The 26,804-nt window shown below is 39.8% G+C and overlaps 1 protein-coding gene and 1 non-coding gene across 3 annotated transcripts in view; both read left to right on the forward strand.

Moving 5' to 3' along the window:
* Nucleotides 1-26,804, forward strand: part of GNPTAB (N-acetylglucosamine-1-phosphate transferase subunits alpha and beta) — an 82,900-nt gene that overhangs the window by 45,770 nt on the left and 10,326 nt on the right. For both annotated transcript variants that reach the window (XM_003929613.3, XM_074402335.1), the window contains exons 8-18: nucleotides 10,132-10,293; nucleotides 10,681-10,860; nucleotides 11,072-11,242; nucleotides 13,371-13,494; nucleotides 15,196-15,399; nucleotides 16,181-17,280; nucleotides 19,338-19,537; nucleotides 19,747-19,966; nucleotides 20,946-21,059; nucleotides 23,138-23,223; nucleotides 23,455-23,553. In XM_003929613.3, the coding sequence (XP_003929662.1) occupies nucleotides 10,132-10,293; nucleotides 10,681-10,860; nucleotides 11,072-11,242; nucleotides 13,371-13,494; nucleotides 15,196-15,399; nucleotides 16,181-17,280; nucleotides 19,338-19,537; nucleotides 19,747-19,966; nucleotides 20,946-21,059; nucleotides 23,138-23,223; nucleotides 23,455-23,553 (2,660 nt within the window). The remainder of the gene's footprint in view (nucleotides 1-10,131; nucleotides 10,294-10,680; nucleotides 10,861-11,071; nucleotides 11,243-13,370; nucleotides 13,495-15,195; nucleotides 15,400-16,180; nucleotides 17,281-19,337; nucleotides 19,538-19,746; nucleotides 19,967-20,945; nucleotides 21,060-23,137; nucleotides 23,224-23,454; nucleotides 23,554-26,804) is intronic.
* On the forward strand, nucleotides 15,984-16,086 carry LOC120365164 (U6 spliceosomal RNA). The gene has a single exon (XR_005580178.1). It is a non-coding gene; the product is annotated as a U6 spliceosomal RNA (small nuclear RNA).

The following is a 26,804-nucleotide window of genomic DNA, read 5'->3' on the forward strand; positions in this document are numbered from 1 at the left end:
TGCAGCAGTGGACAAAACAAAGGCGTGATGGAACTTAGGGTGTGAACAATGGAAGAATGGGAGGAGGAGATGAGGGAAAGGCATAAATGTCATCCATGCACACAGCCTGTTGTTAACTCAGAGCTTTCGCTCATAAAGGTAGTGTGCTTCAGATATATGGGAACATTTGCTAATGAGAAACCATTCATTAGTAGCTAATTGAGGCACAAATGTATTTAAAATTTATACTTTTAGCTCTTCAGGCTTGACCACTGATGCCATTTGTTGAGGTGGACTCTGGAGGGTGGCCTGGGACATGCCTTTTCCTTACATGAATTGTTTTCAGAGCCTTGCCTGATTGACTTAGGACATATCCATGTGGGTGTATGCTCAATTTGACCTTACCTCAAGATGCTTGCTATTCTGTCAGAAGTGTTTCAGGTTGTAAATCATGAATGTTTCGTCTCTTAGAATAGAGGGCCTAAAGTCCTTGTCTCAGAATTTTCGAGGCTCTAGTTTTCTTGATTTTATGAAGAAATGCTTTGTGAGTTCTGCCACTGGATTTAGCTTACTGATTCTTAGTTCTGTAGTATGTCATTTAACAATTTTTTTTTTTTTTTTTTTTTGGAGACAAGGTCTTGCCCTGACACCAGGCTGGAGTGCAGTGGTGTGATCTTGGCTCACTGCAACCTCCACCTTCAGGATTCAAGCGATTTTCCTACCTCAGCCACCCGAGTAGCTGGGACTACAGGTGCCCACCATGACACCCAGCTAATTTTTATATTTTTAGTAGAGGTGGGGCTTCACCATGTTGGCCAGGATGGTCTCAATTTCTTGACCTCATGATCCACCTACCTCAGCCTCCCAAAGTGCTGGATTATAGGTGTGAGCCACCACGCCCAGCCCATTTAACAATTTTGAGGATGAAAGTGTAACCGGGCGGGGCGCAGGGCCTCAGCTCCCTCCTCGTGCTTGCCAAAGATGTAATGGGGGGCAGGAGCAGGGCAGTGGGGGCATCTCAAAGAGCTTCCAGTTCCCCGATCTGATGTTTTCCCCCATGTGCCCAGGTCCTTGACTTCTCTTGCCCCAAGAATGGGGGAAGGGGCCCTGGAGGTGCAGTGAGCTTACAATTCGAATAAATATAGCGGACCCAAAGAGTTTTGCAAAGAAGTGATTTATTAGGCAGAGAGAGAGAGAAAGAGAGAAGGAGAGGGAGAGGGAGAGCTCCCACGCTACCATGGTAGGGGAATCTGGAAGGGATATCCACACAGGTAAGGAGCAATGGGATTTTAACCCGGGAGTTACTCCTGCCCGGTTCATGTTCTCGTCCAATGAGAGGAGTTCTTTTAAACTTCCTCGGGATTGATTGATTTTCGACTTTGATATCGGATTGGCTGCTAGCTCTGCAACAGAGGCCCTTCTTTCCAGAGCTTTTCGGGGCCTTTTGAACAAAGAAGCACACCTGGATTTTTTACCTAGACCGCTCAATGTGAAAGTCAGACAAAGAACTTTACATCCCGGATAAGGGCGTGGATGGAGGCAGGGTGCTGGGAAATTTCTGTCTTTGGAACCACACCCCTGTGGTTTTTTGTTCCTTAACACAGTCCCTCAAAAGGGTGAAGATGGAGTAATGGTAGGGGAGCTGTGATTAGAGAGGAGTTTTTACTTATCCTGTCTTAACCATGTTTTTATACTAACCATGTTTTTATACCCTCCCCCAACCATGTTCTTTTAACTTCTTACTCCCTACCCTAGACCAGGTGTTTTACTGCGTTATGATACATTGTATTATTCTTGTAATATAATGAGAATGACCACTTAGGATTTTTTCTTTTTTCTTTTTTTTTTTTTTTGTATTTTCCTTTGTAACTTTCTTTTCCTTTCTTTTCTTTTTTTTTTTTTTTTTTTTTTGAAACAATCTTGCTCTGTCACCAGGCTGGAGTGCAGTGGTGCGATTTGGGCTCACTGCAACCTCCGCCTCCGGGGTTCAAAGGAATCGCCTGCCTCAGCCTCCAAGTAGCATGGCGAAACCCGTTCTGTACCATACATAGGGTAGAGAGGGAGTTTCGCCATGTTGGTCTGGGTGGTCTTGAACTCGTAACCTCAGGTAATCCACCCATCTTGACCTCCCAAAGTGCTGGGATTACAGGTGTGAGCCACCACACCCGACCCTTCGTAACTTTCTTTATTTTACTTTGAAATATGGTAATGCCTGACTATAGTAGAGTTGATTTTGTTGTTAACTGCAGTTATTTTAAAATAGATAATACATCTCTCCTTCCTCTGAGTTATTTTTAGTGCTGATTTGGGCAGATAAAACCATAGATTACCTTTCTTTTTCTTTTGAGACGGAGTTTCGCTCTTGTTACCCGGGCTGGAGTGCAATGGCGTGATCATCTCGGCTCACCGCAACCTCCGCCTCCCAGGTTCAGGCAATTCTCCTGCCTCAGCCTCCTGAGTAGCTGGGATTACAGGCACGTGCCACCATGCCCAGCTAATTTTTTGTATTTTTAGTAGAGACGGGGTTTCATCATGTTGACCAGGACGGTCTCGAACTCTCGACCTCGTGATCCACCCGCCTCGACCTCCCAAAGTGCTGGGATTACAAGCTTGAGCCACCGCGCCTGGCCCATAGATTACCTTTCATTTTAGCCGATGTTTATTTGACTTTTTGGCTTCCTAGTCGTTCTAGAATTAGAGACACATGTATATCTGTACTTTTGACCACCAGTTCAACTTGGCTTATGTAGATAGAATGGCATTCTTGATTCTGTTTATATGATTTCAATATAATAAATGCTGAAAAGAAAGAAGTTCATTCCACTTCTCCACACTCCACTATGGTTTGAATATCCCACATCACTTGGCCTGCTGCAGTTGTCCACCAGTGCTGACTGCTCTGACGTGTCTACTGGTCCATGTGTGTGTGCTGCCAGAGAATGCCAGTCCCAAGTCATGGTTGACACTTAAGCAAACTATTTTTGGGTGGCATGTGTGGTATAAGCAGGTCAAGGTGGAATGGGTTAGTAACTTGAATTGGATAGGGAGAACCAACAGGCTACAGGCATGATGAGACCCCTTTCTACTGTTCATGCACCCAGTTGGAAATTTATTTGGATTTTCAGAGTTGTCTTTGTAGAGGCCAACACCTCTCAGAGAATTAGGCTAATCACAGATAATGTTCTTTGAAGGTTGTTTTCATGATTCCAACACCTGTGATCAACTGAAGCGACTAGGACGTAAGATTTTTAGAGGCTAGAGAGGAAATAAGAAAGAGGAAGAATAGAAGTAGTGTGTCAGCATTCGAGTCCAGGCCTTGAAGTGACTTGCTTGCTTTCCTTAGGCTCTGCTTGTATTGTATCATGAGTACTCTGAGAATGAAGTTTCCTATCATTGGGTTCCCAGACAAAACACCTTTTGTGTGTATGATGAGATCCAAATCAGAGTTTATACAGAGTCCCATGAGAACATCAAGGCTTTAGGTGTACTTAGGGGTAAGGCAGGCTTTGCGTAATAGAAGCATTTCAGCTGAGCCCTAAAGAGAGCAGCCATTCTCCCAGCAGAGAAGGGAGCAGAAGAGACCATTCCATGTAGAGGGAACAGTCTGAGCAAAAGGGCTGAAAGCTTGAACATAAATGGTGTTTTCAGGGAACCAAGGCAACGGTTTCTAGAACAGGCAGGGATATCAGTGAAGATAAGATTGCAAAGACAGCTTGAGGCCAGGTTGAGAAAATCTCTGTTAAGAAGCCTAGCCTTTTTCCTGAAGGCAAGGGGAGGACACAGGCTGATCTGCTTCTAAGGAACTAGTAAGGAAAAGTGTGGTAGGAAAACCAGTTTAGCTGCTGCTGCCATAGCCCAGCAAGACATTCCCTTGCGACAAGTGTCTTGGCAGTGGGATGCCAATGATGAAAATGGTTCCAGAAGCATCTAAGAGAGACACTCAATATCACTTGGTGACTTACAAGCTATTCAGGTAGAGGAAGCGGAGAATGAAAGGGGAAGTGGACTTTCCTCATGAAGATGGAAGTGATAGCATTAACCACACTCAGAGCTTCAGTGGCAGAAGCAAGTGTTTTTTGGAAGGAGACCCAGAGCTCAGTTTTGGATGTGTTGCATTAGGGCTGTACATGGCATGTCAGAGGAGAGGGCTGTTAGGCATTGGACTTCAAGACGTGAATCGTTGAACCACTTTGCCCTCCCAGGTTCCCCCAGGAGGCCTTTGCCAAGCCCTGTGGACCCAGGGCCACCCAGGGCTCAGCTCAGCTCTGTCCCACAGATTCTCACTAGGCCATGGTTATCTCAGGACAGGTACTGCCCTCTTCACCTTTTTACTTTTAGTGATTACGTGGCACTTAGAGGGCTGCTCAAGGAATGAGCCATATGCAGCAATGTCTTGGACTTATTAAAGAGGAATTTTTTCAGCAGTGTGATTATCCATAGGAGTCACTCTAGGCACAGAAATGTGTCTTTGTTTATTATTGTATATACACAACAACTGTTATCCTGTTTAGAACAAAACCTGAAGTTGTTTTCTTTTCTTTTTTTCCCCTGAGGTAGGAATGTGGGACTTGAAAATAGTTTCATTTGTAAGATAATGAATTTGAATTTATAAAATCTTTTCTTTTGACTGTGGTCTTAGATGTAAATCAATCTTTTCTGTATGAGGCTTTCTAATTTGAGATACCTTGAGGTGAGTCCTTTGATGATCTGATTAATTACTCCCTAATTTATATGTATAATTTTTGTGTATGATGGACACAGAATTCATTTTTTGATAAATCAGATCACCCATCAGTCTTTATTTTCAGATCCCTCTAAATCATTTTGTATCCTTAGACATTTTCATTCCTGGTGGGTTCTTTCATTTAGTTTTTGATTTTTGTTTTTGTTCACTTCTTTTTAAACATATTTTAGAGCAAGTGGGAAATCTCCCCAAAGCTGTCAAGTGAATTTTTTTTTTCTTTCGCCCACCTGCAACTGTCTTGATCAAGTTATACAGTGAATTCTTATGTTAGGTTTCCTTCAATTATAGTAGTTGCTGAGTGGGTGTGCAAAAGGTAGAGAAGATGTAGACCCTCTCCTCAAGCATTTATAGTCACATTTTGGAAGCAGCGTGTGTATATAGAGTTGGCAGTCAGAAATAGGAAAGGTGTGTGTGGTCAGAGACATGGGGGAAGTAAGTTTTCAAAGATAAAGAGGTTGTACTGGTTCTTGAAGACTGAACGGGTTGTTTGTGCAGGCAGGGCAGGAACAGCATGTTTTCCTGCATGGACTTTGCCCCTTCAAACCTCTGTTCAGGGCCTGTCTAAGGTTACAGTAAATTATCATAATTTTGTACCAATGCACCTTCTTTTAGAGACATCTCTGAAACCACCTTGTGCACTTTTAAAGTGTGGTAGCTTTTTCTTTTTTTGTTTTATTTCTAAAATTAAAATGCTTCAGTAGATGAAACAACCAACTCTGGAACTGGTTTAAGTTTTAGAAAACCAACAGGGCATAGTAAGATCTAGTAGCTTTGAATTGTTGAGTCACTTAAAGCTACTAATTTGGTTTTCAGTTGGCATTAGCCGACATCTGTTTTTTTTTCTCTAAAATATTTTTAATGATTTTAAATCAAATGAATCCAGAATGAAAGTAGATTACTCCTTCTGAATTTGTAAGCACTTTAAAGTTGTTGGGAACATAACTTCTAATAGGAAAGCCTTTATTATTCTTTTGGATTTGCATATTCTTCTAGACCAAGTTTTCTCAACCTTTGGACCAGGCGTCCCCAAACTACGGCCCCCTGAGGCCGTTTATCCGGACCCCCGCTGCACTTCAGGAAGGGGCACCTCTTTCATTGGTGGTCAGTGAGAGGAGCACAGTATGTGGCGGCCCTCCAACGGTCTGAGGGACAGTGAACTGGCCCCCTGTGTAAAAAGTTGGGGACGCCTGCTTTGGACCATTGACAGTTTAGACTGGATGCTGCTATCCTTAGAGGACTGTCCTATGTATTGTCGGATGCTTAGCAGCATCCCAGGTCTCTATCCTCTGGTAGTATTTTCAGATATGTGATTGTTTAGACAACTTGATGCAGCTTTTCTTTTTGGCATTAAAAAATGACCAGGTTGATATCATGATTTTTAACTAAGGCTTATCTTAAAATACAACTACTTTGTCTGCCTTAAAAGGATACTTTCTCTTTTGCACTCATTATTTTTGGTTGACTTAAAAACATGCATTCAAAAGATTTGTTGGCTACTATTATTTTTTAAGCCAATTTTTAAATATAAGCTACAATGCTGAGAACAGTAGGACTATTTAATTAGAATATTCTCACAATAAGCAATGTCTTAAAGTGGTTCTATATATTTTATATTAATATACTCTAATCTTGCCTTGATAGTTTTCATTTATAGAATTTAAAAGCAAATATATACATATTTTTTGAGACAAAGTCAGTCTGTTACCCAGGCTGGAGTGCAGTGGCCTGATCTTGGCTCACCGCAACCTCTGCCTTTCAGGTTCAAGCAATTCTCCTGCCTCAGCCTCTGAGTAGTTGGGACTACTGGTGCATGCCACTATGCCCGGCTAATTTTTTGTATTTTTAGTAGAGATGGAATTTCACCGTGTTAGCCAGGATAGTCTCGATATCCTGACCTCGTGATCTGCCCACCTTGGCCTCCCAAAGTGCTGGGATTATTTATGTACACTGCTTTTTCAATTCTTATGTCTTGTGACTTGGTCAGTTATGCTGATTATACTGAATTTAATACTCCTGTGACTGTTTTATCATTCCTGTCCCATGTTATACAGTGTGCAAAATGTAAAGTGTTAGATTTGCTTCCAATATATACATACATATGTACATATCGTATCTAGAAGTTTAACTGCAAAGTATCAAGCACTTGAAATCTGGTTTTCATACCTGTCATGCCATTGAAATTGGTCTCCATTGACCTACTAATTCTGAAACCCACTTAATTTTGTTTCTTGTCCCTTAATTTTGATGTTTGTTATTTGTCTTTAGAAATATACCCAAATTAACATTTTTTACCTCCTACTTTCTACAACACTGTTTCTCCTGACCGTCATCTGTATTGTACTTACTTGACTCAAATTGATCCATCAGTTGCTCAATTGTTGTAGCCTACCGAGGCCCTAGCCTCAACCACCATTTAGTTCTACCTCTGTCTGTCTTCCCTTACCTTATACTCCCACAGTACCAGGTGTATCAGTCATGTTATTCTAGATGATGATGCTGTAACAAACATTCTGGAATCTCAATGGCTAAAAATAACAAAGCTTTATTTCTTAGTCATGTTACATGTTGCTCACTGTGGGTCTGCAGGGGGTGGATATAGAAGTTGTTCCCTTTTGCAGAAACTTATAATTTATATAAACTTACAATTTAAAGCAAGATGCTATATATGGAGGCAGTTGACCACAATTGCCCCAAGCCATGAACTCCAGCCTCTGTCACAAACTACAACTACTCTTCCCGCCACCACCTCTCTCTTCTGGCAGAAGTAATGATGATGTCCAGGATTGAGCTGCCACCTAGTGGCTGTCAGAGGGTACTTCCCCACCCTTTTTATGGTGGTAGAAAATCTTTCTCATACATGTAAATATTAGCTTAACCTCCTTAATTTTGACCTCTCTTTGAATTATTTTATAGTTACTGTAGAAAAACCTCTTCTTGCTCTTTTATGCATGTATAATTAGAAACCAACCCTAGGCAAGGTTGCTAATGTAAGAATAGTTTTAGTGATATACCTTCTTATCAAGCAAATGGTCTATATAAGTTATGAAATAAAACTAGACCTAACGGCTTATTCGAGGTTACACCAAGCCAGCACTTGGGCCTGAAACTGGGCTGCAGACTTTCAGCTTCGCCCACTGCCTTTCGATCATGGACCCTTGCAAAGTGAATGAGCTTTGGGACTTCGTGAAAATGTATAAGCAGGATGCAAGCATTCTGCACACCGAGGAAATGTGCTTCCTGAAGGAGAGGGTGGAGAGCATGGGGGGTGAAGTACCACCTGCTACTCAGAAAGCTATTATAAATCAGAAGAAAATATCAAGGAAGAAAAACAGTAAGAAGGTGGAGGAAAACATAAAGACAGACAAACCATTAAATGAGGAAAGTGATCTAGAAATTAATAACGAAGCTGTGATTGAACCAGACACTGATGTCCCTCAAGAAATGAGAGATGGGAGCCAGGCACAGTGACTCATGCCTGTAATCCCAGCACTTTGGGAGGCCAAGTCAGGTGGATCATTTGAGGTCAGGAGTTTGAGACCAGCCTGGCCAATGTGCTGAAACCCTGCCTCTACTAAAAATACAAAAAAATTAACTGAGCATGGTGGTGCATGTCTGTAATCCCAGCTATTCAGGAGGCTGAGGCAAGAGAATCATTTGAACCCAGGAGACAGAGGTTTCAGTGAACCGAGATCACGTCACTGCACTCCAGCCTGGGTGATAGAGTGAGACTCCACCTAAAAAAATATAAATAAATAGATTATTCTTTTCTATAATAGTGACTTTTTCTCTCCAGGGAACCCTCAGAAATGCTTTGGGGTGCTGTGAGAGGGAGGAAGGGGACAGGAGATGCTAGAAAGTGGACGGGCCCAGGCAGACTACTAATCCTTCTGTGTGACCTGCCTCCCAACATGGCACATATGCTGAGGCTTGATGGTGACACAGTGAGAACCAACTTAGTGAGTGCTAAATATGTGCCAGGTACTCACTGAGTAAAGGAGGTAAAAGAAAGTGATGAGTCAAGAAGACAGTTATATGCATATGCAGGTGCCCACACACGCACCTGCACCAAATCCGTGAGAAGAGTTAATGGCCTATATAATAAGGGGAAAAGATATAAATGTAATTTCTAACTCCAACCTCTGGTGTTTTGGACTACTACATAAGCTCAGGAAACTGCTTAGAAAATGAGCTAAGAATAGTCATGCAGCAAATAGAAGAGCTAAGAATGAGCTCATAATTGTGTTTGCTTCTGTTTTATAGATTGAGAAAGAAGACCATAAGCTCTTTTAGAAGCACCAGTTTAGCAGAAGGATTTTACTGTCCTATATTTTTTCAGGCCTCTCCCCTTTTCCTGAGCTATGAAATCCTCTTCATAGGAAGTTATGTGATACAGAGTCAGAACAGAAAACAGATAAAGAGTTGTGTGGACTTTGGTAGGGATGGCAAGGCCTGTTTGTAGAACTTGATGTTTATGATGTTCACTCTTAGATTTATGATTGCCCCAAAAGGTAGTTTTCCCATGGAAGCACTTCAGGTAGTCCTGCCAAAGATGCTTCTCCTAGGCATGTGGCGTAAAAGCTGTTGAGACACCCCACTAGCAGATGTGCTTGTCACCAATGCCAGCAAGGTTAGTTACATTGCAGGTTTTTTGCCCAGTATAAGCAGATTGGTAATATTCTAGAAGAAGAGTCACAAAACTGTTGGCCAGTAGGTGTATTTTGTTTGAATGCAAAGCATTCAAAAATCATTTGGACCACCATTGAAAAATTGGGGAGATTTCATACAACACTTGGGGGTTGTTGCCTCTCAGGAGATCTGGCAGCACTTGGTGGCATTGAGTGGTTGCAGCTTTCAGGTGGCTCTGAGGTGTCCAGATTGCCACTGCCTTCACCACTCCTTCTTGGTTTTAGATGCCTGGTTTGTTACATTCATTTGGGAAATGCACCTGGTCTGTGTAGGTCATTTTGTTGTGTTTTCATATTGTCTTACCATTTCAAGATTAAAGAGCAGGCCGGGTGTGGTGGCTCACACCTGTAATCTCAGCACTTTGGGAGGCTCAGGCAGGTAGATCACCTGAGGTCAGGAGTTGGAGACCAGACTGGCCAACATGGCAAAACCCCGTCTCTACTAAAAGTGCAAAAATTTTAGCCGGGCATGGTGATGCATGCCTGTAGTCCCAGCTACTCAGGAGGCTGAGGCAGGAGAATCGCTTGAACCTGGGAGGTGGAGGTTGTGGTGAGCCGAGATTGCACCACTGCACTCCAGCCTGGCCAACAGAATGAGACTCTGTCACACACGAAAAAAAAAAAAAAAAACAAAAAACGAAAAACAAAGATTAAAGAGCAAATTGGGAATTTAAAAGTGCCTCGTCCTTGACACTAAGACTTCATGTGTTTGTTATTTGATAGTTGCAGTTGTATTCAGAGGCCAGTGTAGCACTTCTAAAATTGAATAACCCTAAGGATTTTCAAGAATTGAATAAGCAAACTAAGAAGAACATGACCATCGATGGAAAAGAACTGACCATAAGTCCTGCATATTTATTATGGGATCTGAGTGCCATCAGCCAGGTAAGGGATGCACAGATTCTTTTACAACCCAAATCAAGAGTTAAGATGTTAACAATTTTTAAGTTACTGTATTAGAAGAGGGAAGAGGACTTACAGAGAAGTGAGTTGATTGGAAATTTTCCGATTTTCCAGTCACTGCCATTGGTTTGGTATTAATTGAAGTGACCTAGAATCAGACCAAGAAACTTTTCTATAAAGTGTGTTAGAGAAATGCTGTATCTTTGAATTTTGGGTTTAAAAAATATATATTGAATTTTTTGCCTTTTTTGTAATGTATAAAATTAGGACTCCATTTTGAGAGCAGACAGGGCAGAGGGAAAGGACAAAGAGGAGGAGGTATGACTTAAGGGGTATTTCACATCTTCACGTGCCAAGTGTTTTTCTCAGTCTAAGCAGGATGAAGACATTTCTGCTAGTCGTTTTGAAGATAATGAAGAACTGAGGTATTCATTGAGATCTATCGAGAGGCATGCTCCGTGGGTCCGGAATATTTTCATTGTCACCAACGGGCAGATTCCATCCTGGCTGAACCTTGACAATCCTCGAGTGACAATAGTAACACACCAGGTACAAGACTTTCCAAATATCACGAGACTGTGGTTTACAGTTCTCTTTTAGTGTGGTACGAGAATTTCTATAATTTCATTCTTTTTTTTCTTCTACCTCCATTTCTACCTTTCTTTAACTCTTCATTGCCTTCCCTTCCTTCCTTTTAAAAACTAAACCAAGCCAAAGCAGTTCTCATTCACTCTCTTTTTCTGTTTGTTGTTGTTAAAAGGATGTTTTTCGAAATTTGAGCCACTTGCCTACCTTTAGTTCACCTGCTATTGAAAGTCACATTCATCGCATCGAAGGGCTGTCCCAGAAGTTTATTTACCTAAATGATGATGTCATGTTTGGGAAGGATGTCTGGCCAGATGATTTTTACAGTCACTCCAAAGGCCAGAAGGTGAGTGCCTAAGAGGAGGGGAGATGTCTAGTGTGGAAGTCAGTTAGCAAATCAGAAAATCAGTGCACATACTACTATAGTCAAATATCAAACAGGTCAGGCATGGTGGCTCACACCTGTAATCCCAGGACTTTGGGAAGCTGAGGCAGGTGGATCACTTGACCCTAGGAGTTTGTGGCCAGCTTGGGAAAGCGAGACCCCTATCTCTACAAAAAGTAAAACAATTATCTGGGCATGGTGGAATACTCATGTAGTCACAGCTACTTGGGTGTAAGGGGTTGTAGGGAGAGTGGGGGTCACCAGCTAAGATGGGAAGAGATTGCTTTAGCTTGAATGTTGAGGCAACAGTGAGCTGCGATCACACCACTGCACTCCAGCTTGGGTGACAGGGTGAGAACCTGATCTCAAAAAATAAAATAAAATATATATAAGCAAATAATCATTTTCAAGTGCTAAGCTCAGAAGTTAACAATGAAGAAGCGAGAACACCACAGTTAGAAATTTGCTTTCCGACATTCTTAGACACTCAGGACCCACACTTTTTTCCCAACCATCTACATTTTCTACTACTATTATAGCAGAAAAAGCAAAATCACTGAAACAAAATAATTTTTAGAATGTCAGCAAAATAGAAAGTTAAGTCAGTGCTTAAAGCCATAGATGAAATTTCATTTAAGGCAGGCTATCATACTCTAACTTTGTTGAGAGGTGAGATGGAGAAGTTATTAAGAGTGCAGACAGGCCGGGCGCGGTGGCTCAAGCCTGTAATCCCAGCACTTCGGGAGGCCGAGGCGGGTGGATCATGAGGTCAAGAGATCGAGACCATCCTGGTCAACATGGTGAAACCCCGTCTCTACTAAAAATACAAAAAATTAGCTGGGCATGGTGGTGCGTGCTTGTAATCCCAGCTACTCAGGAGGCTGAGGCAGGAGAATTGCCTGAACCCAGGAGGCGGAGGTTGCGGTGAGCCGAGATCATGCCATTGCACTCCAGCCTGGGTAACAAGAGCGAAACTCCGTCTCAAAAAAAAAAAAAAAAAAAAGAGTGCAGACATGGGGGCCGACACTTCAGGATGACCCTCGGCAGTGGCTTTACCTCTATTTTCTGTCTGCATAGTGGAGAAAATACAAACACCCTTGTAAAGAGTTCAGTGATAAGTTAGACTTATCACCGTAAACTTGTAAGTTCTAAAACTCTGTAAGTGCGAGTAACACAAAACTACTTTCTCTGTTACTGTTTATGCTACTTGACCGAGCTCATTGTCCTTTTCCCTTATTGACTTATCTCCTCTGTATCAGATTGTAGGGCTCAAAGTTGGGCTTGTGCCTTAACAGAGGGACAAACACAAGATCAGTGACTGTGCAGTGCTTTTCCTGGTGACAGGTGTGCCTTGCTGCTGAAGAGTGTGAGCATAGGAGGCTTAAATCAGATGGGAAAGGGAAGAACGCCCATCTGAATTGTCACGTACTATGAAGAACAAGTAAGAGTTTAGGTGAAAAAAAATTCCAATTAGAACATGCAAAGGCACAGAGATTTTTAAAGAGGAGTGTATTTTTTTTCAATGATTTTGATTTAAAAAGAAACCATGTGCCCTATCACTGATTTTGAGAGCAGGTGAATGCACAGCTCAGAATGCTGTGCTGGTTAATGTATCATGGGGCCTTATGCATGAAGAGAGAGGATATTGTCTCTCAGCCTTGAGACAAGATCATGCCCAAATACACTGATGAGCTACTGATTGTCATTACAGAAAAGCAGTAACCTTGCATACTTCCCACCAGCTTTGACATGCTTTGGTACTTGCAGTTAAGTCTGGCTTGGTGCTACTTTATTTCATAGTAGATTATCAAAGCATGTTGCGGGAGACTAATCCATGAGTTGAATCCTTATCTGCTTCCCTTGAGTAATAGAAAAAAAGTAAATATGTTCAGTAAGAACTGTCAGCACAGCAAGATCTAAACAATGACTATAAGTACAGGCAAGCTTAAAGCAATTGTGAATTTGTGAACACTCCACCCTTGGAAAATATTAACCTTTTTAGAGAGTCAATTTCTTTTTATAAAGGGAATCTTAAGAATAAAACATCAGAAGCCAGAAGTCGTTTATTTTCTCTTTGTTTTTATCTTAGGTTTATTTGACATGGCCTGTGCCAAACTGTGCTGAGGGCTGCCCAGGTTCCTGGATTAAAGATGGCTATTGTGACAAGGCTTGTAATAATTCAGCCTGCGATTGGGATGGTGGGGATTGCTCTGGTAAGGATGTATTAAACTGTAATTCGTTCATTTAATAGATTTTGTTTCTTCTTAGTCATTATTAAACATGTACTATAGACTTAACCAAACATTCTTTATGTATTAATAAACAATCAGTAATGCTGAGCATGGTGGCTTATGCTTATAATCCAGTCCTTTGCAAAGCTGAGCTGGGAGGATTGCTTGAGGCCAGGAGTTCAAGACTAGCCTAGGCAGCATATTAAGACCCCATCTCTCTCAAGAAAAAATTAGCCAAATGTGGTGGCGCACACCTGTAGTCCTAGCTACTTGGGAGGCTGAGGCAGGAGAATTGTTCGAGCCTAGGAGTTTGAGACTGCAGTGAGCTGTGATTGTACCACTGCACTCCAGCCTGGGTGGCAGAATGATACCCTGTCTCAAAAAAAAAAAAAAAAAAAAAACCAGAAATCAGTAGACTCTTTGGAGGTGGTAATTAGTGCTCCCATGTGGCCCAATTTATTCATATTATTCATTGTTGAGGGCATTGAACATGAGAAAATACACTTGAAAATGTCTTCTAATTTAAAATATAAAAATCTGGAATATACGTCATTATATAAACCCAAGAGCAAGAATCACTCTAACTGGTTCTTATGGGAGCGCACTGCTGGTAGCTTTCAGCAGCAGATTGTGATAGGTCACAGAATGACTAAAGAGTTGCAAAAGAAATGAGTATTTTCTCTCTTCAGCAACTCTTCTCCCTCCTTCACATACTTATGTTTTGACTTGTCAATAATAGTAATTTGTTACATTTGCTTACTGCCTTTCAATTTATGAAGCATTAAATTTATAGAGCATTATTCATCATATTCACTTGAATTTTCTTTGTCACCTGAGAGAGTATGTACACAAATGTTATCATTCTCATTTCTATATGGATTTGGAAGTGTTTGAATATTGGAGGAAACAAAGCTTCAAGTTGTATTTCAGTCAGATGTGTTGGATTCACTTTAGCTGCAGAGAAAGAATACAGATATTCAAAGTAGATCTGTGTAGACCAGACAAGTCAGTCTCTACTAGAATGTTAGCATTTGATAACGAGGGGTAGCAAGCATGATACCCACGTGTTTTTGGCAGTTCACAAACTTGAAATAATCTCTTCTTGTTTTTTGTGCTCCTCGGACATTTCTGTCAGCACATGCCCCTTCAGCAAATGTAAGGCTTGTACTATACTTGTAGGTTCCACAGCTACAAAATGCCAAGGCCTGTTCATCATGCTTCTGTCGAGTGACTTCCTTTTCAGCTTATTTTCTTCTTAAGGTATATGAGATCGTCTACTAAAGAATGAGGTGAACCTTACGTTAGTATGAAATAAGGAACTGTCTTTTTCGTTATGTTTGTTTGTTTGAGACGGAGTTTCACTCTTGTTGTCCAGGCTGGAGTGCAGTGGTGCGATCTTAGCTTACTGCAACCTCCACCTCCTGGGTTCAAGTGAGTCTCCTGCCTCAGCCTCCCTAGTAGTTGGGATTACAGGTGCTCGCCACCACGCCCAGCTAATTTTTGTATTTTTTAGTAGAGATGGGGTTTTACTATGTTGGCCAGGCTGGTCTCAAACTCCTGACCTCAGATGATCCAGCCACCTCAGCCTCCTAGTGCAAGCATGAGCCACCATGCCCGGTCTGGAACTTTCTTTTTCAAAATCATAATTACAGCAAGATTCCCTCTTCCTCCTCCCCTCTACAGGTAACAGTGGAGGGAGTCGCTATATTGCAGGAGGTGGCGGTACCGGGAGTATTGGAGTTGGACAGCCCTGGCAGTTTGGTGGAGGAATAAACAGTGTCTCTTACTGTAATCAGGGATGTGCTAATTCCTGGCTCGCTGATAAGTTCTGTGACCAAGCATGCAATGTCTTGTCCTGTGGGTTTGATGCTGGTGACTGTGGGCAAGGTATGTTTACTGCCAAACAAACATATTAAGAATAGGAGGATAAAAAATCCTTGACAGGTAGAGAGAGTTTTGAATGGCTTTTGTTATTTTGTTATATAATTATTCTCTGTATATCCCTTTTCCAGCCTTACATTCAAACTGGTTGTAAGTTAAAAGTAAGAGAACAACATAAATCACTAAAGATGATCTTTTCCTGTTATTGTTGCAGTCTGGTTTTTTGTTTTGTTTTGTTTGGACTAAGATTTACCTTAGCTGAAAACATGTGGTGAGATTTTAATTTGGAAACAAAAAAGGATATCAATAATTTATTAAATAAAGATGGCTTGAATATTGCATTTTGTTGATAGCATATTAATGGAGGTTGTTTTGGCAGAAAGTTTTTTTTCAAATGGACAAAAAGATGGAAATTGATTATTGTAATTTATTGTTAAGAATCATGCCATGTTTGTATAGTGAGTCAAGATCACCATTTCATGGTAATTTATTGTGACTGCCTCAGTGAAATGAGGCTTACATCAGTAACTGTTGTATCAGAGTATATGATTATTTTGAAATTAAAGTCACTCTTAGAAAGTGGAAACTCGGTGCTTACTTTGGCAGCACACATACTAAAATTAGAACAGTTTCAGCAGTAGCATGGCCCCTGCACAAGAATGACATGCAAATTGTGAAGTGTTCCCTATTTTTTTTTAAGAAAGTGAAAACTCAGACCTAAAGAATTAAAGGAAAATGGAGGAAAAATGCCTACTTTAAAAAAAATCATTTCTGTTTTTTCCTCTAGATCATTTTCATGAATTGTATAAAGTGACTCTTCTCCCAAACCAGAGTCACTATATTATTCCAAAAGGTGAATGCCTGCCTTATTTCAGCTTTGCAGAAATAGCCAAAAGAGGAGTTGAAGGTGCCTATAGTGACAATCCAATAATTCGACATGCTTCTATTGCCAACAAGTGGAAAACCATCCACCTCATAATGCACAGCGGAATGAATGCCACCACAATACATTTTAATCTCACGTTTCAAAATACAAATGATGAAGAGTTCAAAATCCAGATAACAGTGGAGGTGGACACAAGGGAGGGATCAAAACTGAATTCTACGATTCAGAAGGCTTATGAAAATTTGGTTAGCCCCATAACACACGTTCCAGAGGCGGAAATCCTTTTTGAGGATATTCCCAAAGAAAAACGCTTCCCAAAGTTTAAGAGACATGATGTTAACTCAACAAGGAGATCCCAGGAGGAGGTAAAAATTCCCCTGGTAAATATTTCACTCCTTCCAAAAGAGGCCCAGTTGAGTCTCAATAACTTGGATTTGCAACTGGAACATGGAGACATCACTTTAAAAGGATACAATTTGTCCAAGTCAGCCTTGCTGAGATCATTTCTGATGAACTCACAGCCTGCTAAAGTAAAAAATCAAGCCATAATAACAGATGAAACAAATGACAGTTTGGTAGCTCCACAAGAAAAACAGGTTCATAAAAGCATCTTGCCAAATAGCCTAGGAGTGTCTGAAAGATTACAGAGGTTGACTTTTCCTGCAGTGAGTGTAAAAGTGAATGGTCATGACCAGAGTCAGAATCCACCCCTGGACTTGGAGACCAAAGCAAGATTTGGGTCAGAAACTCATATCCAAAAATCAGGAGGTGGAAATGTGACAAAAGAAAAGCCCTCACCTCTGATTGTTCCACTGGAAAGCCAGATGACAAAAGAAAAGAAAACCATAGAAAAAGAAAAAGAGACCAGAATGGAGGAAAATGCTGAAAACCACTTAGGCGTTATTGAAGTGTTACCTGGAAGAAAGCTGCAGCATTACACAGATAGTTACTTGGGCTTTTTGCCATGGGAGAAACAAAAGTATTTCCAAGATCTTCTTGACGTAAGTTGCATCCAGCCTCATTCTTTCTTATGCTCAGGAAAAGTAAATAATCTTGTAAGTGATAATATCATTATAGCTACTGTTTATCCAGTGCTTCCCTGTGCCAGCCATGGAGCTAAATGGTTTTCTTACATGGTTTCATTTAATTTACCCACTAACCCTAATAATAAAAAATGCCATATGATGGTATTATTGTTATCCCCATTTTGCAGTTTAGGAAACAGCCCAAGTGTGAATGAGTAAGGGATTTAGCCAGGGGCATACTTAAGGGAAGGAGAGCCGGAAGTGGCATGTTGTCTTTACTTGACATTTCAGATCTGGTTATCTTTCCAGCTTTACTCATGAAAAACACCTGAACGTTGAATTAAGTTCATTAGCTTCCCCAACATTACAACAGCAAGTCAGTGTGAACCAAGCCTCAGATTGGAGTGCTCGTCCCCCTGTACTGTAACCTCACTATGCTGTGGTGTCAACTGTACCTCTACTCAGTGCTCTTATGGTGCTTACCACTGGGGAACGCAAGATGACGGGAACATAGCCACTGCTCGTGGAAACTCGGAGACCGGTAGAGAAGACAAATTTGGGGGAGATAACTGTAGCAAAGAGATATGTCTTTGTTGAGGTATGAGCAAGAAGTCCAGAGGGAAGACTGACTCCTTAGCTCTGCCTAAAAATACTAGGGAAGGTATACGGGAGGAAGTGCCCTGTGGACTGACCTTCAAAGGGGTGGGAGTTGACAGACCAAGAGAAAAATCATACAGTTTGGGCTGGGTAGTGAAAGCACACAACCACGAGTGGATGTTGGACTGGGAGAAAAAAGGGTGAAGGAGGAACTATGCCCTCAGCAATTTGGGAAGTATCTTGTGCCTTGCACATGAGGCATTTACAGATTGTATAGTGAAGGACTACAGTGTTCTTGACTATGTTTATTTCCTCAGTTTCCCCCTTAACTTTTTTTAAAAAATTCACAAAAACATTATAGGCTAGTGGTAAAAACTGAAAGCAATTCAAAAGTGTATGGTAAAAAAAGGAAAGTTCTTCCTTCTTCAGGCTACCTCTTGGAGATAATTGCTGTTAATAGTTTGATAGGTATTCTTCCAGTATTACTCTATACCTATGCAAACATACGTATATGTACATATAGTTATATATATAGAAATATATGTGTAGTATAAATTTACATATATTTCCCTTCAGTTGCCTTTTGATGTAGTACTGTGTGGGCAAACTACCCATGCCATACCATTATTCTTTTGAATAGCTGCAAGTTAGTTATTTCCAATGTTTCATGATTACAAATAGTGTTGCAGTGAATACTCTTGTACATGTATCTTACACTCGAGTGAGTTTTATTTCTCCAGGTAGAACTACTAGGTTAACAGCTATGAACTGTAAATACGTGTTTCTGAAGTGTTGCACCACTTCGTATTTCCACAAACAGGAGTGCTTGTTACATTGCAGTGTAACCAACACCATTTATTATCAGTCTCCTTACATTTTTATCAGCTCAAGAAGCAAAAATATTTCTGTAAAGTGTTTGAATGCTTTGCCAATTTTCTTTGCCTATTTAGTTCTGCCACTTACAGGTTTTGATTTTATAATATTAAAACTATTATATGATGAAACCAAATTCGTTTCTAGTCCATGTGCTTAAAATTCAAGGACTTGCAGATTTGATATCACCTGCAGAAATAGCTTGATATTGAAAGTACCATTAAATTGATATGTAAATAAATTTTCTAAATGTTACATTGAATTGGCTTTGAAATCTCATGGTCAATTGCCAGTCCTTGAAGAATACCCTGTGACTGTTATTATATAGATATCCGTCATACAGCTGTTATTCTCAACCAATATGGGTGATACTTGCACTGAAATCCAGTTTAGTCCTGCTAAATCCAGTTTAGATCCCTAAAGTGACCTATTAACATGCATTTCATTTGCTCCTAATGGAGAGTTAGTGACTAGTTATTACTGCATTATATAAAATGTCTTGTAACGAAGTACACTTGTGCACTAAACATAATGCTGAGTTACATGTGTAATTCTCTCTTCAGGAAGAAGAGTCATTGAAGACACAATTGGCATACTTTACTGATAGCAAAAATACTGGGAGGCAACTAAAAGATACATTTGCAGATTCCCTCAGATATGTAAATAAAATCCTAAATAGCAAGTTTGGATTCACATCGCGGAAAGTCCCCGCTCACATGCCTCACATGATTGACCGGATTGTTATGCAAGAACTGCAAGATATGTAAGTCTTGCTTGTGTTTGAGTTGTTTGCTTGTGTTCAGAACTAAGACTACTTGAAATTTGCATATTTACCATGCTGAATTTGTGGCTCTAATATTTGATGATTAATATTATCTGAATAAGTGGGAAGGAAAAAATACATCTCTGCAAATGTTAGATATCATACGTACTTTGAATATCCAGAGTTCGTAATATGTTATATTTGGACAGGTTCCCTGAAGAATTTGACAAGACATCATTTCACAAAGTGCGCCATTCTGAGGATATGCAATTTGCCTTCTCTTACTTTTATTATCTCATGAGTGCAGTTCAGCCATTGAATATATCTCAAGTCTTTGATGAAGTTGATACAGACCAATCTGGTGTCTTGTCTGACAGAGAAATCCGAACACTGGCTACCAGAATTCACGAACTGCCATTAAGTCTGCAGGTGTTGTATTGTCTTATTCTAAACTTTTTGACATTTTAAATGAAAATTTTAATTCTGGCTGGGCATGGTGGCTCATGCCTGTAATCCCAGCACTTTGGGAGGCCAAAGCAGGTGGATTGCCTGAGTTCAGGAGTTCGAGACCAGCCTGGGCAACGTGGCAAAACCCTGTCTCTACTGAAAATACAAAAAATCAGCCAGGTGTGGCGCCTGTAATCCCAGCTACTTGGGAGTCTGAGACAAGAGAATCGCTTGAACCCGGGAGGCAGAGGTTGTAGTGAGCCAAGTTTGCACCACTGCACTCCAGCCTGGGTGACAGAGTGAGACTCCATTTCAGACAAAAAAAAAAGAAAGAAAACTTTAATTCTGACTATGCCTCTTTTTCTCCTACGTATTTTAGTTTGTTGCAAATAAAAATAATTCTTAATATTTAATGTGGGTGCTCATAGCTAGTCTGTTTTAGTGCCAGAATTATAACCAAATTTGAGGTTCATATTTTATGAAATTACTTTTTGTAGGTTTTCAGTAAGGATTGATCTTGTATTGTCTGGAGAAGAGCCAGACCATGCCTGCATATGAGATTCTTGTGATACATTCATTCAAGGACTTCAGGCGTGGCTAAATGGAGATTTCAGCCAGGCCCCTTCTCCATGGCATCCTCTAGTCCCAGGAGTAGGAAACTCACTAATGGAAGGTGCCCAGATGAATCTGGCTTCAGGGCATGATTTCTCCTGAGCCCTGGACCACCTCGTTTAAATGGGGATCTCAGAGGCCAGAATGTTCTTTGAGATGAAGATGAAATATTTGTGTCTCATTCTGCCCTTCTTAGAGTGCCTTTATCTTCAGAATCATGTAGTCAAACTCTCTTTGAAGATAGCGTTTAAGCCATTTTTGGAGGCTTTCATGTAATTTTTATTTTTAAAACCACAATCATTACTTACAATGCACATAACAGGTTTATCTTCTTCTTTTTCTTTGTTAGGATTTGACAGGTCTGGAACACATGCTAATAAATTGCTCAAAAATGCTTCCTGCTGATATCACTCAGCTAAATAATATTCCACCAACTCAGGAAGCATATTATGATCCCAATCTGGTAAGTGGAATGGGTTACTTTTACATACAGCAGAAAGTACATCCTTCTATAAACCAAAAAAAAAAAAAAAAGAAAGTACATCCTTATCAAGTGTTAACAGCATTTCTGTGTAGCACTTCAGAACTAGAAGTAGGCTCTATGTTTGTATGTCTTTGTTGCAAAATAGTAGCACAGTTACTCTGGAATCATTCATCGCTTGCTTTGGAATCTTACTGTTCACCTCACAGATGTGTAATTTAGATTTGTTGCTTATATTCCATAAGTAGATGTACTCTTCACTAAGGATGACAGAAAATAGCTTCAGAATATTCTCATTGGCCAGAGAGAACAATCCTGAGGTTTAACGTCAATCAAGGAACTATTCGTCACATGTAATGTCATCGTTCATCAAAGCTGAATTGCTTTAGTGCTGGCACTTACTCCATTTTACCAGCAGGGGCAGTGGGTGATTTACACACAGCTACGCTGGAATGTCATTTGGCTGAGATAATTAGAAGACTAGATTGTAAGAGACATTTCAGCTTCAGAGAAGTTAAAATGTGAAGAAAATTATAGAACTGATGAAATTAATATAATACAGCCTTTAACCTGATACTTTCTGTAATTTTTTACTGATCAATGGAAAAATTTTTACATAATAAAATGAGGTGGGGAAAATAATGGGTACTACCATATAGACAGTACACATTGAACTATAAAACCCCCCCAAGTACACATATAACATATCCCAAAAGACAACAGAAATGACAGTAGGTTAAATCATAGGTAGTTTTTTGTATCCTTTTTGTACACTAGAGTTTTTCATATTTTCTATAATAAGTAGATTTTGCTTTCATAATCAGAATAAAATGGTATTTTAAAAAAATTACTGTCTTGCCAATTTTCAAGCCATGTGTCTTGAAATGACTGCAGATAAGACACTTGTAAATGACTGTAGTGAAGAGTAATAAAATCACTTAAAAATCTGATTCCTGATTTCTGAAGGAAGAAAACCACTCATTTATCATACATTGTGCATGTCAAGGACTGTGTTCCTCACTCATGTTCCCAGAGAGCCCACTGAAGGCTCCCTCATCAGGAGACACAGTGTGACAAGTGGCAGCCATTGGTTAAAGAAGTCAGCATAGCAGCCATCAGAGCACACAGTATGAGTGTTGCCAATTACTAGGTTAGTTTAGCATATAGCATGGGTTATTATATAGATATGTGCCACTTAAAAGCCAATTCTCTGAATGTGCTAAGACTTACTAGCAAATTGATAAAAGTTGAGGTAAACAGAGGAGTAAGACTTGGTGTCAGTCCTAAAGGAACTTGCTCTAGTGGGGTTAGCAGATAGGAAACAGTAGGTCGAGAATGAGGCTAGGGCTGAGTATGGTGGCACATGCCTGTAATCTCAGTACTCTGGGAGGCTGAGGTGGGTGGATCACCTGAGCTGAGAAGTTTAAGAGCAGCCTGGCCAACATAGCAAAATCCCGTCTATACTAAAAAAGACCAGCTTGGCTACATGGTGAAACCCCATCTCTATTAAAAATAAAAAGATAAGTCAGGTATGATGTTAGGCACCTGTAATCCCAACTACTTGGGAGGCTGAGGTAAGAGAATCACTTGAACCTGGGAGGTGGAGGTTGCAGTTAGCTGAGATCACGCCACTGCACTCCTGCCTGGGTGACAGAGCGAGACCCCATCTCAAAAAAAAAAAAAAAAAAAAGGTGTTACAGGTAGGGAATTCACCAGAAGCCTCACATAGAGCTGATACATAAGTCAGACTGGTAACAGAAGAGCAGCTCGTTTATGTACTTCAGCAGTTTCTTTTGGGTTTTTGGCATGATCCAATAGGATAAAATACTTCAGGTTTGTGAAAAATGCATTATAAACTCTCTATTATATAAATGGTAGTAATTGTTTGCCAATATGTTCTTAAAGATGAAAAAGATGTATATGTAATCAGAGTTGGTATTTTTCTTACCTCCAGAGAGAACAGAATCAAAGTTTTAAAAATCAGAATTTAGATTATGTAGGCTAAATTGCCCTAGTTTCAGCTCTGAAGTGATATCTGATCTACTTGTATTTTCTCATAGCCACCGGTCACTAAAAGTCTAGTGACAAACTGTAAACCAGTAACTGACAAAATCCACAAAGCATATAAGGATAAAAACAAATATAGGTAAGTAGTACACACACATCCCCTTTGTTTAGTGTAAGAGTAATTACAAAGGTTTGACTTTTTCATAATTCTACAGTATTTGTCTATTAAGCATTCTTCTAAAATTTATTTGTTGTATTAGTGTTAAAAATTTAAGTTATTCTGTGGATGTTGAGTCCACTGAAGTTTTAAAAAATGTCTTTTCTATTGAAATTTCATTTTTACATTCTTCAAATATGTTTTGATAATTAGGTTTGAAATCATGGGAGAAGAAGAAATCGCTTTTAAAATGATTCGTACCAATGTTTCTCATGTGGTTGGCCAGTTGGATGACATAAGAAAAAACCCTAGGTACTGATTTATATATATAATTTTTAATTATGCAAATAAACCTGAATAAAAGGCAGTGGGACTGGAGAGAAGAGAGTAGCTTATTTCTGTATGGAACAGACAGAAAGGCTTAACAGTGGAGGTAGTGTTGGAGCTGGGCGTTGACTGAGAGATGGGAGTTGCAAGTTGAGGTAGGGTCCCTTATGCAGAGGGAAGAGCCTGGACTTCTAAGAACTGGGTTCTATTAATAGCAAGCTGTTCAGGGAGACCCAGGGTCAGATTCTATTGTGGGGAAGTGAAGCCAGGCAGCTAAGACATTCTAGAAATGCTTTTTAAAAATTATGGCATTTCTAAAAAGGTGCTTCCAGAACAGTTGTTTAGATGGTTAGATTTATCTTGGCAATTCAAAGTAAAGTTCAGATTAGCTTTTGAGGAAAAAGGAATGCTACCATAAATGTAAACATTAATCTGGTATGCTCCGGCCATTTTGGGGGGATGAATAAATTTTCAGGTTTACCTAAGCCTTAACAGTTTCTTTACCAGCTCCTTAACTGTTACTTTAGCAAGTTTGATAAAATGTGCTAAAAGTATGCATTTTTTAGTTTTTAACTTTAGTGGGAAATAGGTGTTTCATCAACTTCTTTGGAAAATAAAGACACTGGCATATAAACCAGATTTTTTTGAGACAGGATCTCACTCTGTTGGCCAAGCTGGAGTGCAGTGATGCAAACACGGCTCTGTAGCCTGGACCTCCTGGGCTCAAGCATTCTTCCCACCTCAGCCTCCTGAATAGCTGGAACCACAGGCATGAGCTGCTGTACCCAGCTAAAATTGAGTATTTTTGATTTCTGAGTTTTTAAAATGCGTTTGGAGGTCTTTAGTTTTACCTCACTGAAGTTAGGATTTTAAAATTATAAGTGATCAGAGATGTGAACCTTAGAGACATTTTAAAGCCATTGTATTTTTTTCTACAAATCCTCTTGTTCTTTGGAAGATAAAGAAATTGGAATTTTGAGAGAAATAAAAATATCTTTAACGCTTACCTAGTGTCTTCAAATCCAGTAAAATACTTGATTTTTTAAAAAATATTTCCCGCAAGCCAAGCAAACCATAAGCTGCAATAATAATTACCCAGTGTACAGCCCTCTTTGCATATGCTGTTCCCTCCACTTGAAGTGTACTGTTTTAATTTTTTAAAATAACTTCAGCTTTTAAGAACCAGTTTTGATGGGAGCACAGAATTCTTCCCATTCTCTTGATGAGCTCTCTGAGTCATGAATAGTAATAATGTGAGAATTTGCAGTTTTTAGTTGTAGCCTATACTTTTATGTCTTTGTGCCAGTTTGAAAGTTATTGGGTTAGAGTATTCATAGACATTTTCATGGTACTTAAAAGGACAGGGTTTTAGTAAAAAGACTCATGGCAAGCCAGGCTTTTTTCATAGTGTGCCAGGCCCAGCTGCCTCTTGTGTACCTGAACAGATTTTATCATTAACCCTTGTTTGTTTTACTTTGATGAAGGCTCATTTAAGTCACGCATGGAAAACTAGACTTCAAACTGACTTAAGCTTTAAGGACATATTCATCCCTTTAATAGAAAGTCTGGGATAGACAATATCCAGGGTTTGTTTTTCTCTGACTTTCTTAGCTCTGCTTGTGGTAGCTTCATTGTCAGATCACAGATCATTAACACATTTAAGAACTTTAACAATGATTAAATAGGCTGGGCGCGGTGGCTCAAGCCTGTAATCCCAGCACTTTGGGAGGCCGAGGCGGGTGGATCACGAGGTCAAGAGATCGAGACCATCCTGGTCAACATGGTGAAACCCTGTCTCTACTAAAAGTACAAAAAATTAGCTGGGCATGGTGGCGGGTGCCTGTAATCCCAGCTACTCAGGAGGCTGAGGCAGGAGAATTGCCTGAACCCAGGAGGCGGAGGTTGTGGTGAGCCGAGATCGTGCCATTGCACTCCAGCCTGGGTAACAAGAGCGAAACTCCGTCTCAAAAAAAAAAAAAAAAAAAAAAAAAAAAAAAAAAAAAAACAATGATTAAATAATACCATCCAATAGCCTATCTTCAGATTTCCCTAGTTGCCTCTAGTTGCCCTTGATAGCTGTTGTCTGCCTCTCTTGTTTGTTTTTAATCCCAGATACAGTCAAGACTCATGTGTTATATTAGGTTAACATAGCTCTTTAGTATCCTTTAATTTAAAGCAGTCTCCAGGTTTAGAGAAAGATGAATGAGCTTTCTTTCACATACCCACCACTTGTCTTCTTTCTTATTTACTTCCATTTTATATTTGTTTACTTCCATTTATATTTGACCTTGTTTTATCTAAACACACCCACTCCATCACTGCTTCCTGATTAATTTTAAGTGAATCTCAAACATTGTATCATTTTAGCTCTACATTGTTGTATTATTCCTAAAATATAAGGATTCTTAAAAATATAAACACAATACCATTATCACCCTAAAAAAAAAATCAATAATGATTCCTTAATATGACCAACTACTTTGTCAACGTACACCTTCCACTCCTTTTAACTTTCATAAAGACTTGTGTATTTTTTTGGTTTTTAAGTTTGTTGGTTTGAAGTTAAATCTATGGATTTTTCCTCCATCTCTCTTTCTTTACCCATATAATTTTTTGCATGTGTATATGAAGAAATCTGATTATAGATTCTATAACTATTTTACACTTTGTCCTTCTCAGATTGAATCCTAGTTATTTAACATGTTTCTATGTCTCTTGTATTTCCCATAAATTGGTAGTTGGATCTGAAGGCTTTATCAGGTTTAATTTTTTTTTTAATTTTGGCAAATCTACTTCAAAAGTGTTGGTATCCTTACAAGCCATTTTAATGGGCCTTCAGTTTAATAACCTTTGCCTTGAAAGGAACTTGAAACAAGCAAGGAAGAACCACTGCAATCTGCTTTTTTGCCAGTCTCTAAGCATCTTACAGGTTGGTTAGAGACATGCAGAAATTATCAAATTCATAGAATCTTTAGCTGTACGGCTCTCTCTCTCTCTCTCTCTCTCTAATTATTTACATAATTTTTCTTTTAATATAACTATCAGTTCAGAGAACTTGGTTTTTATTTTTTATTTTTTAATTTTTTTTGAGACAGAGTCTCACTCTATCACCCAGGCTGGAGTGCAGTAGTGCAATCTCAGCTCATTGCAACTTGTGCCTCCCGAGTTCAAGCAATTCTCGTGCCTCAGCCTCCCGAGTAGCTGGGATTACAGGTGTGTGCAACCATGCCCGGCTA

The sequence above is a fragment of the Saimiri boliviensis genome, chromosome 7 (genome assembly GCF_048565385.1).
Source record: "Saimiri boliviensis isolate mSaiBol1 chromosome 7, mSaiBol1.pri, whole genome shotgun sequence".
NCBI lineage: Eukaryota > Metazoa > Chordata > Mammalia > Primates > Cebidae > Saimiri > Saimiri boliviensis.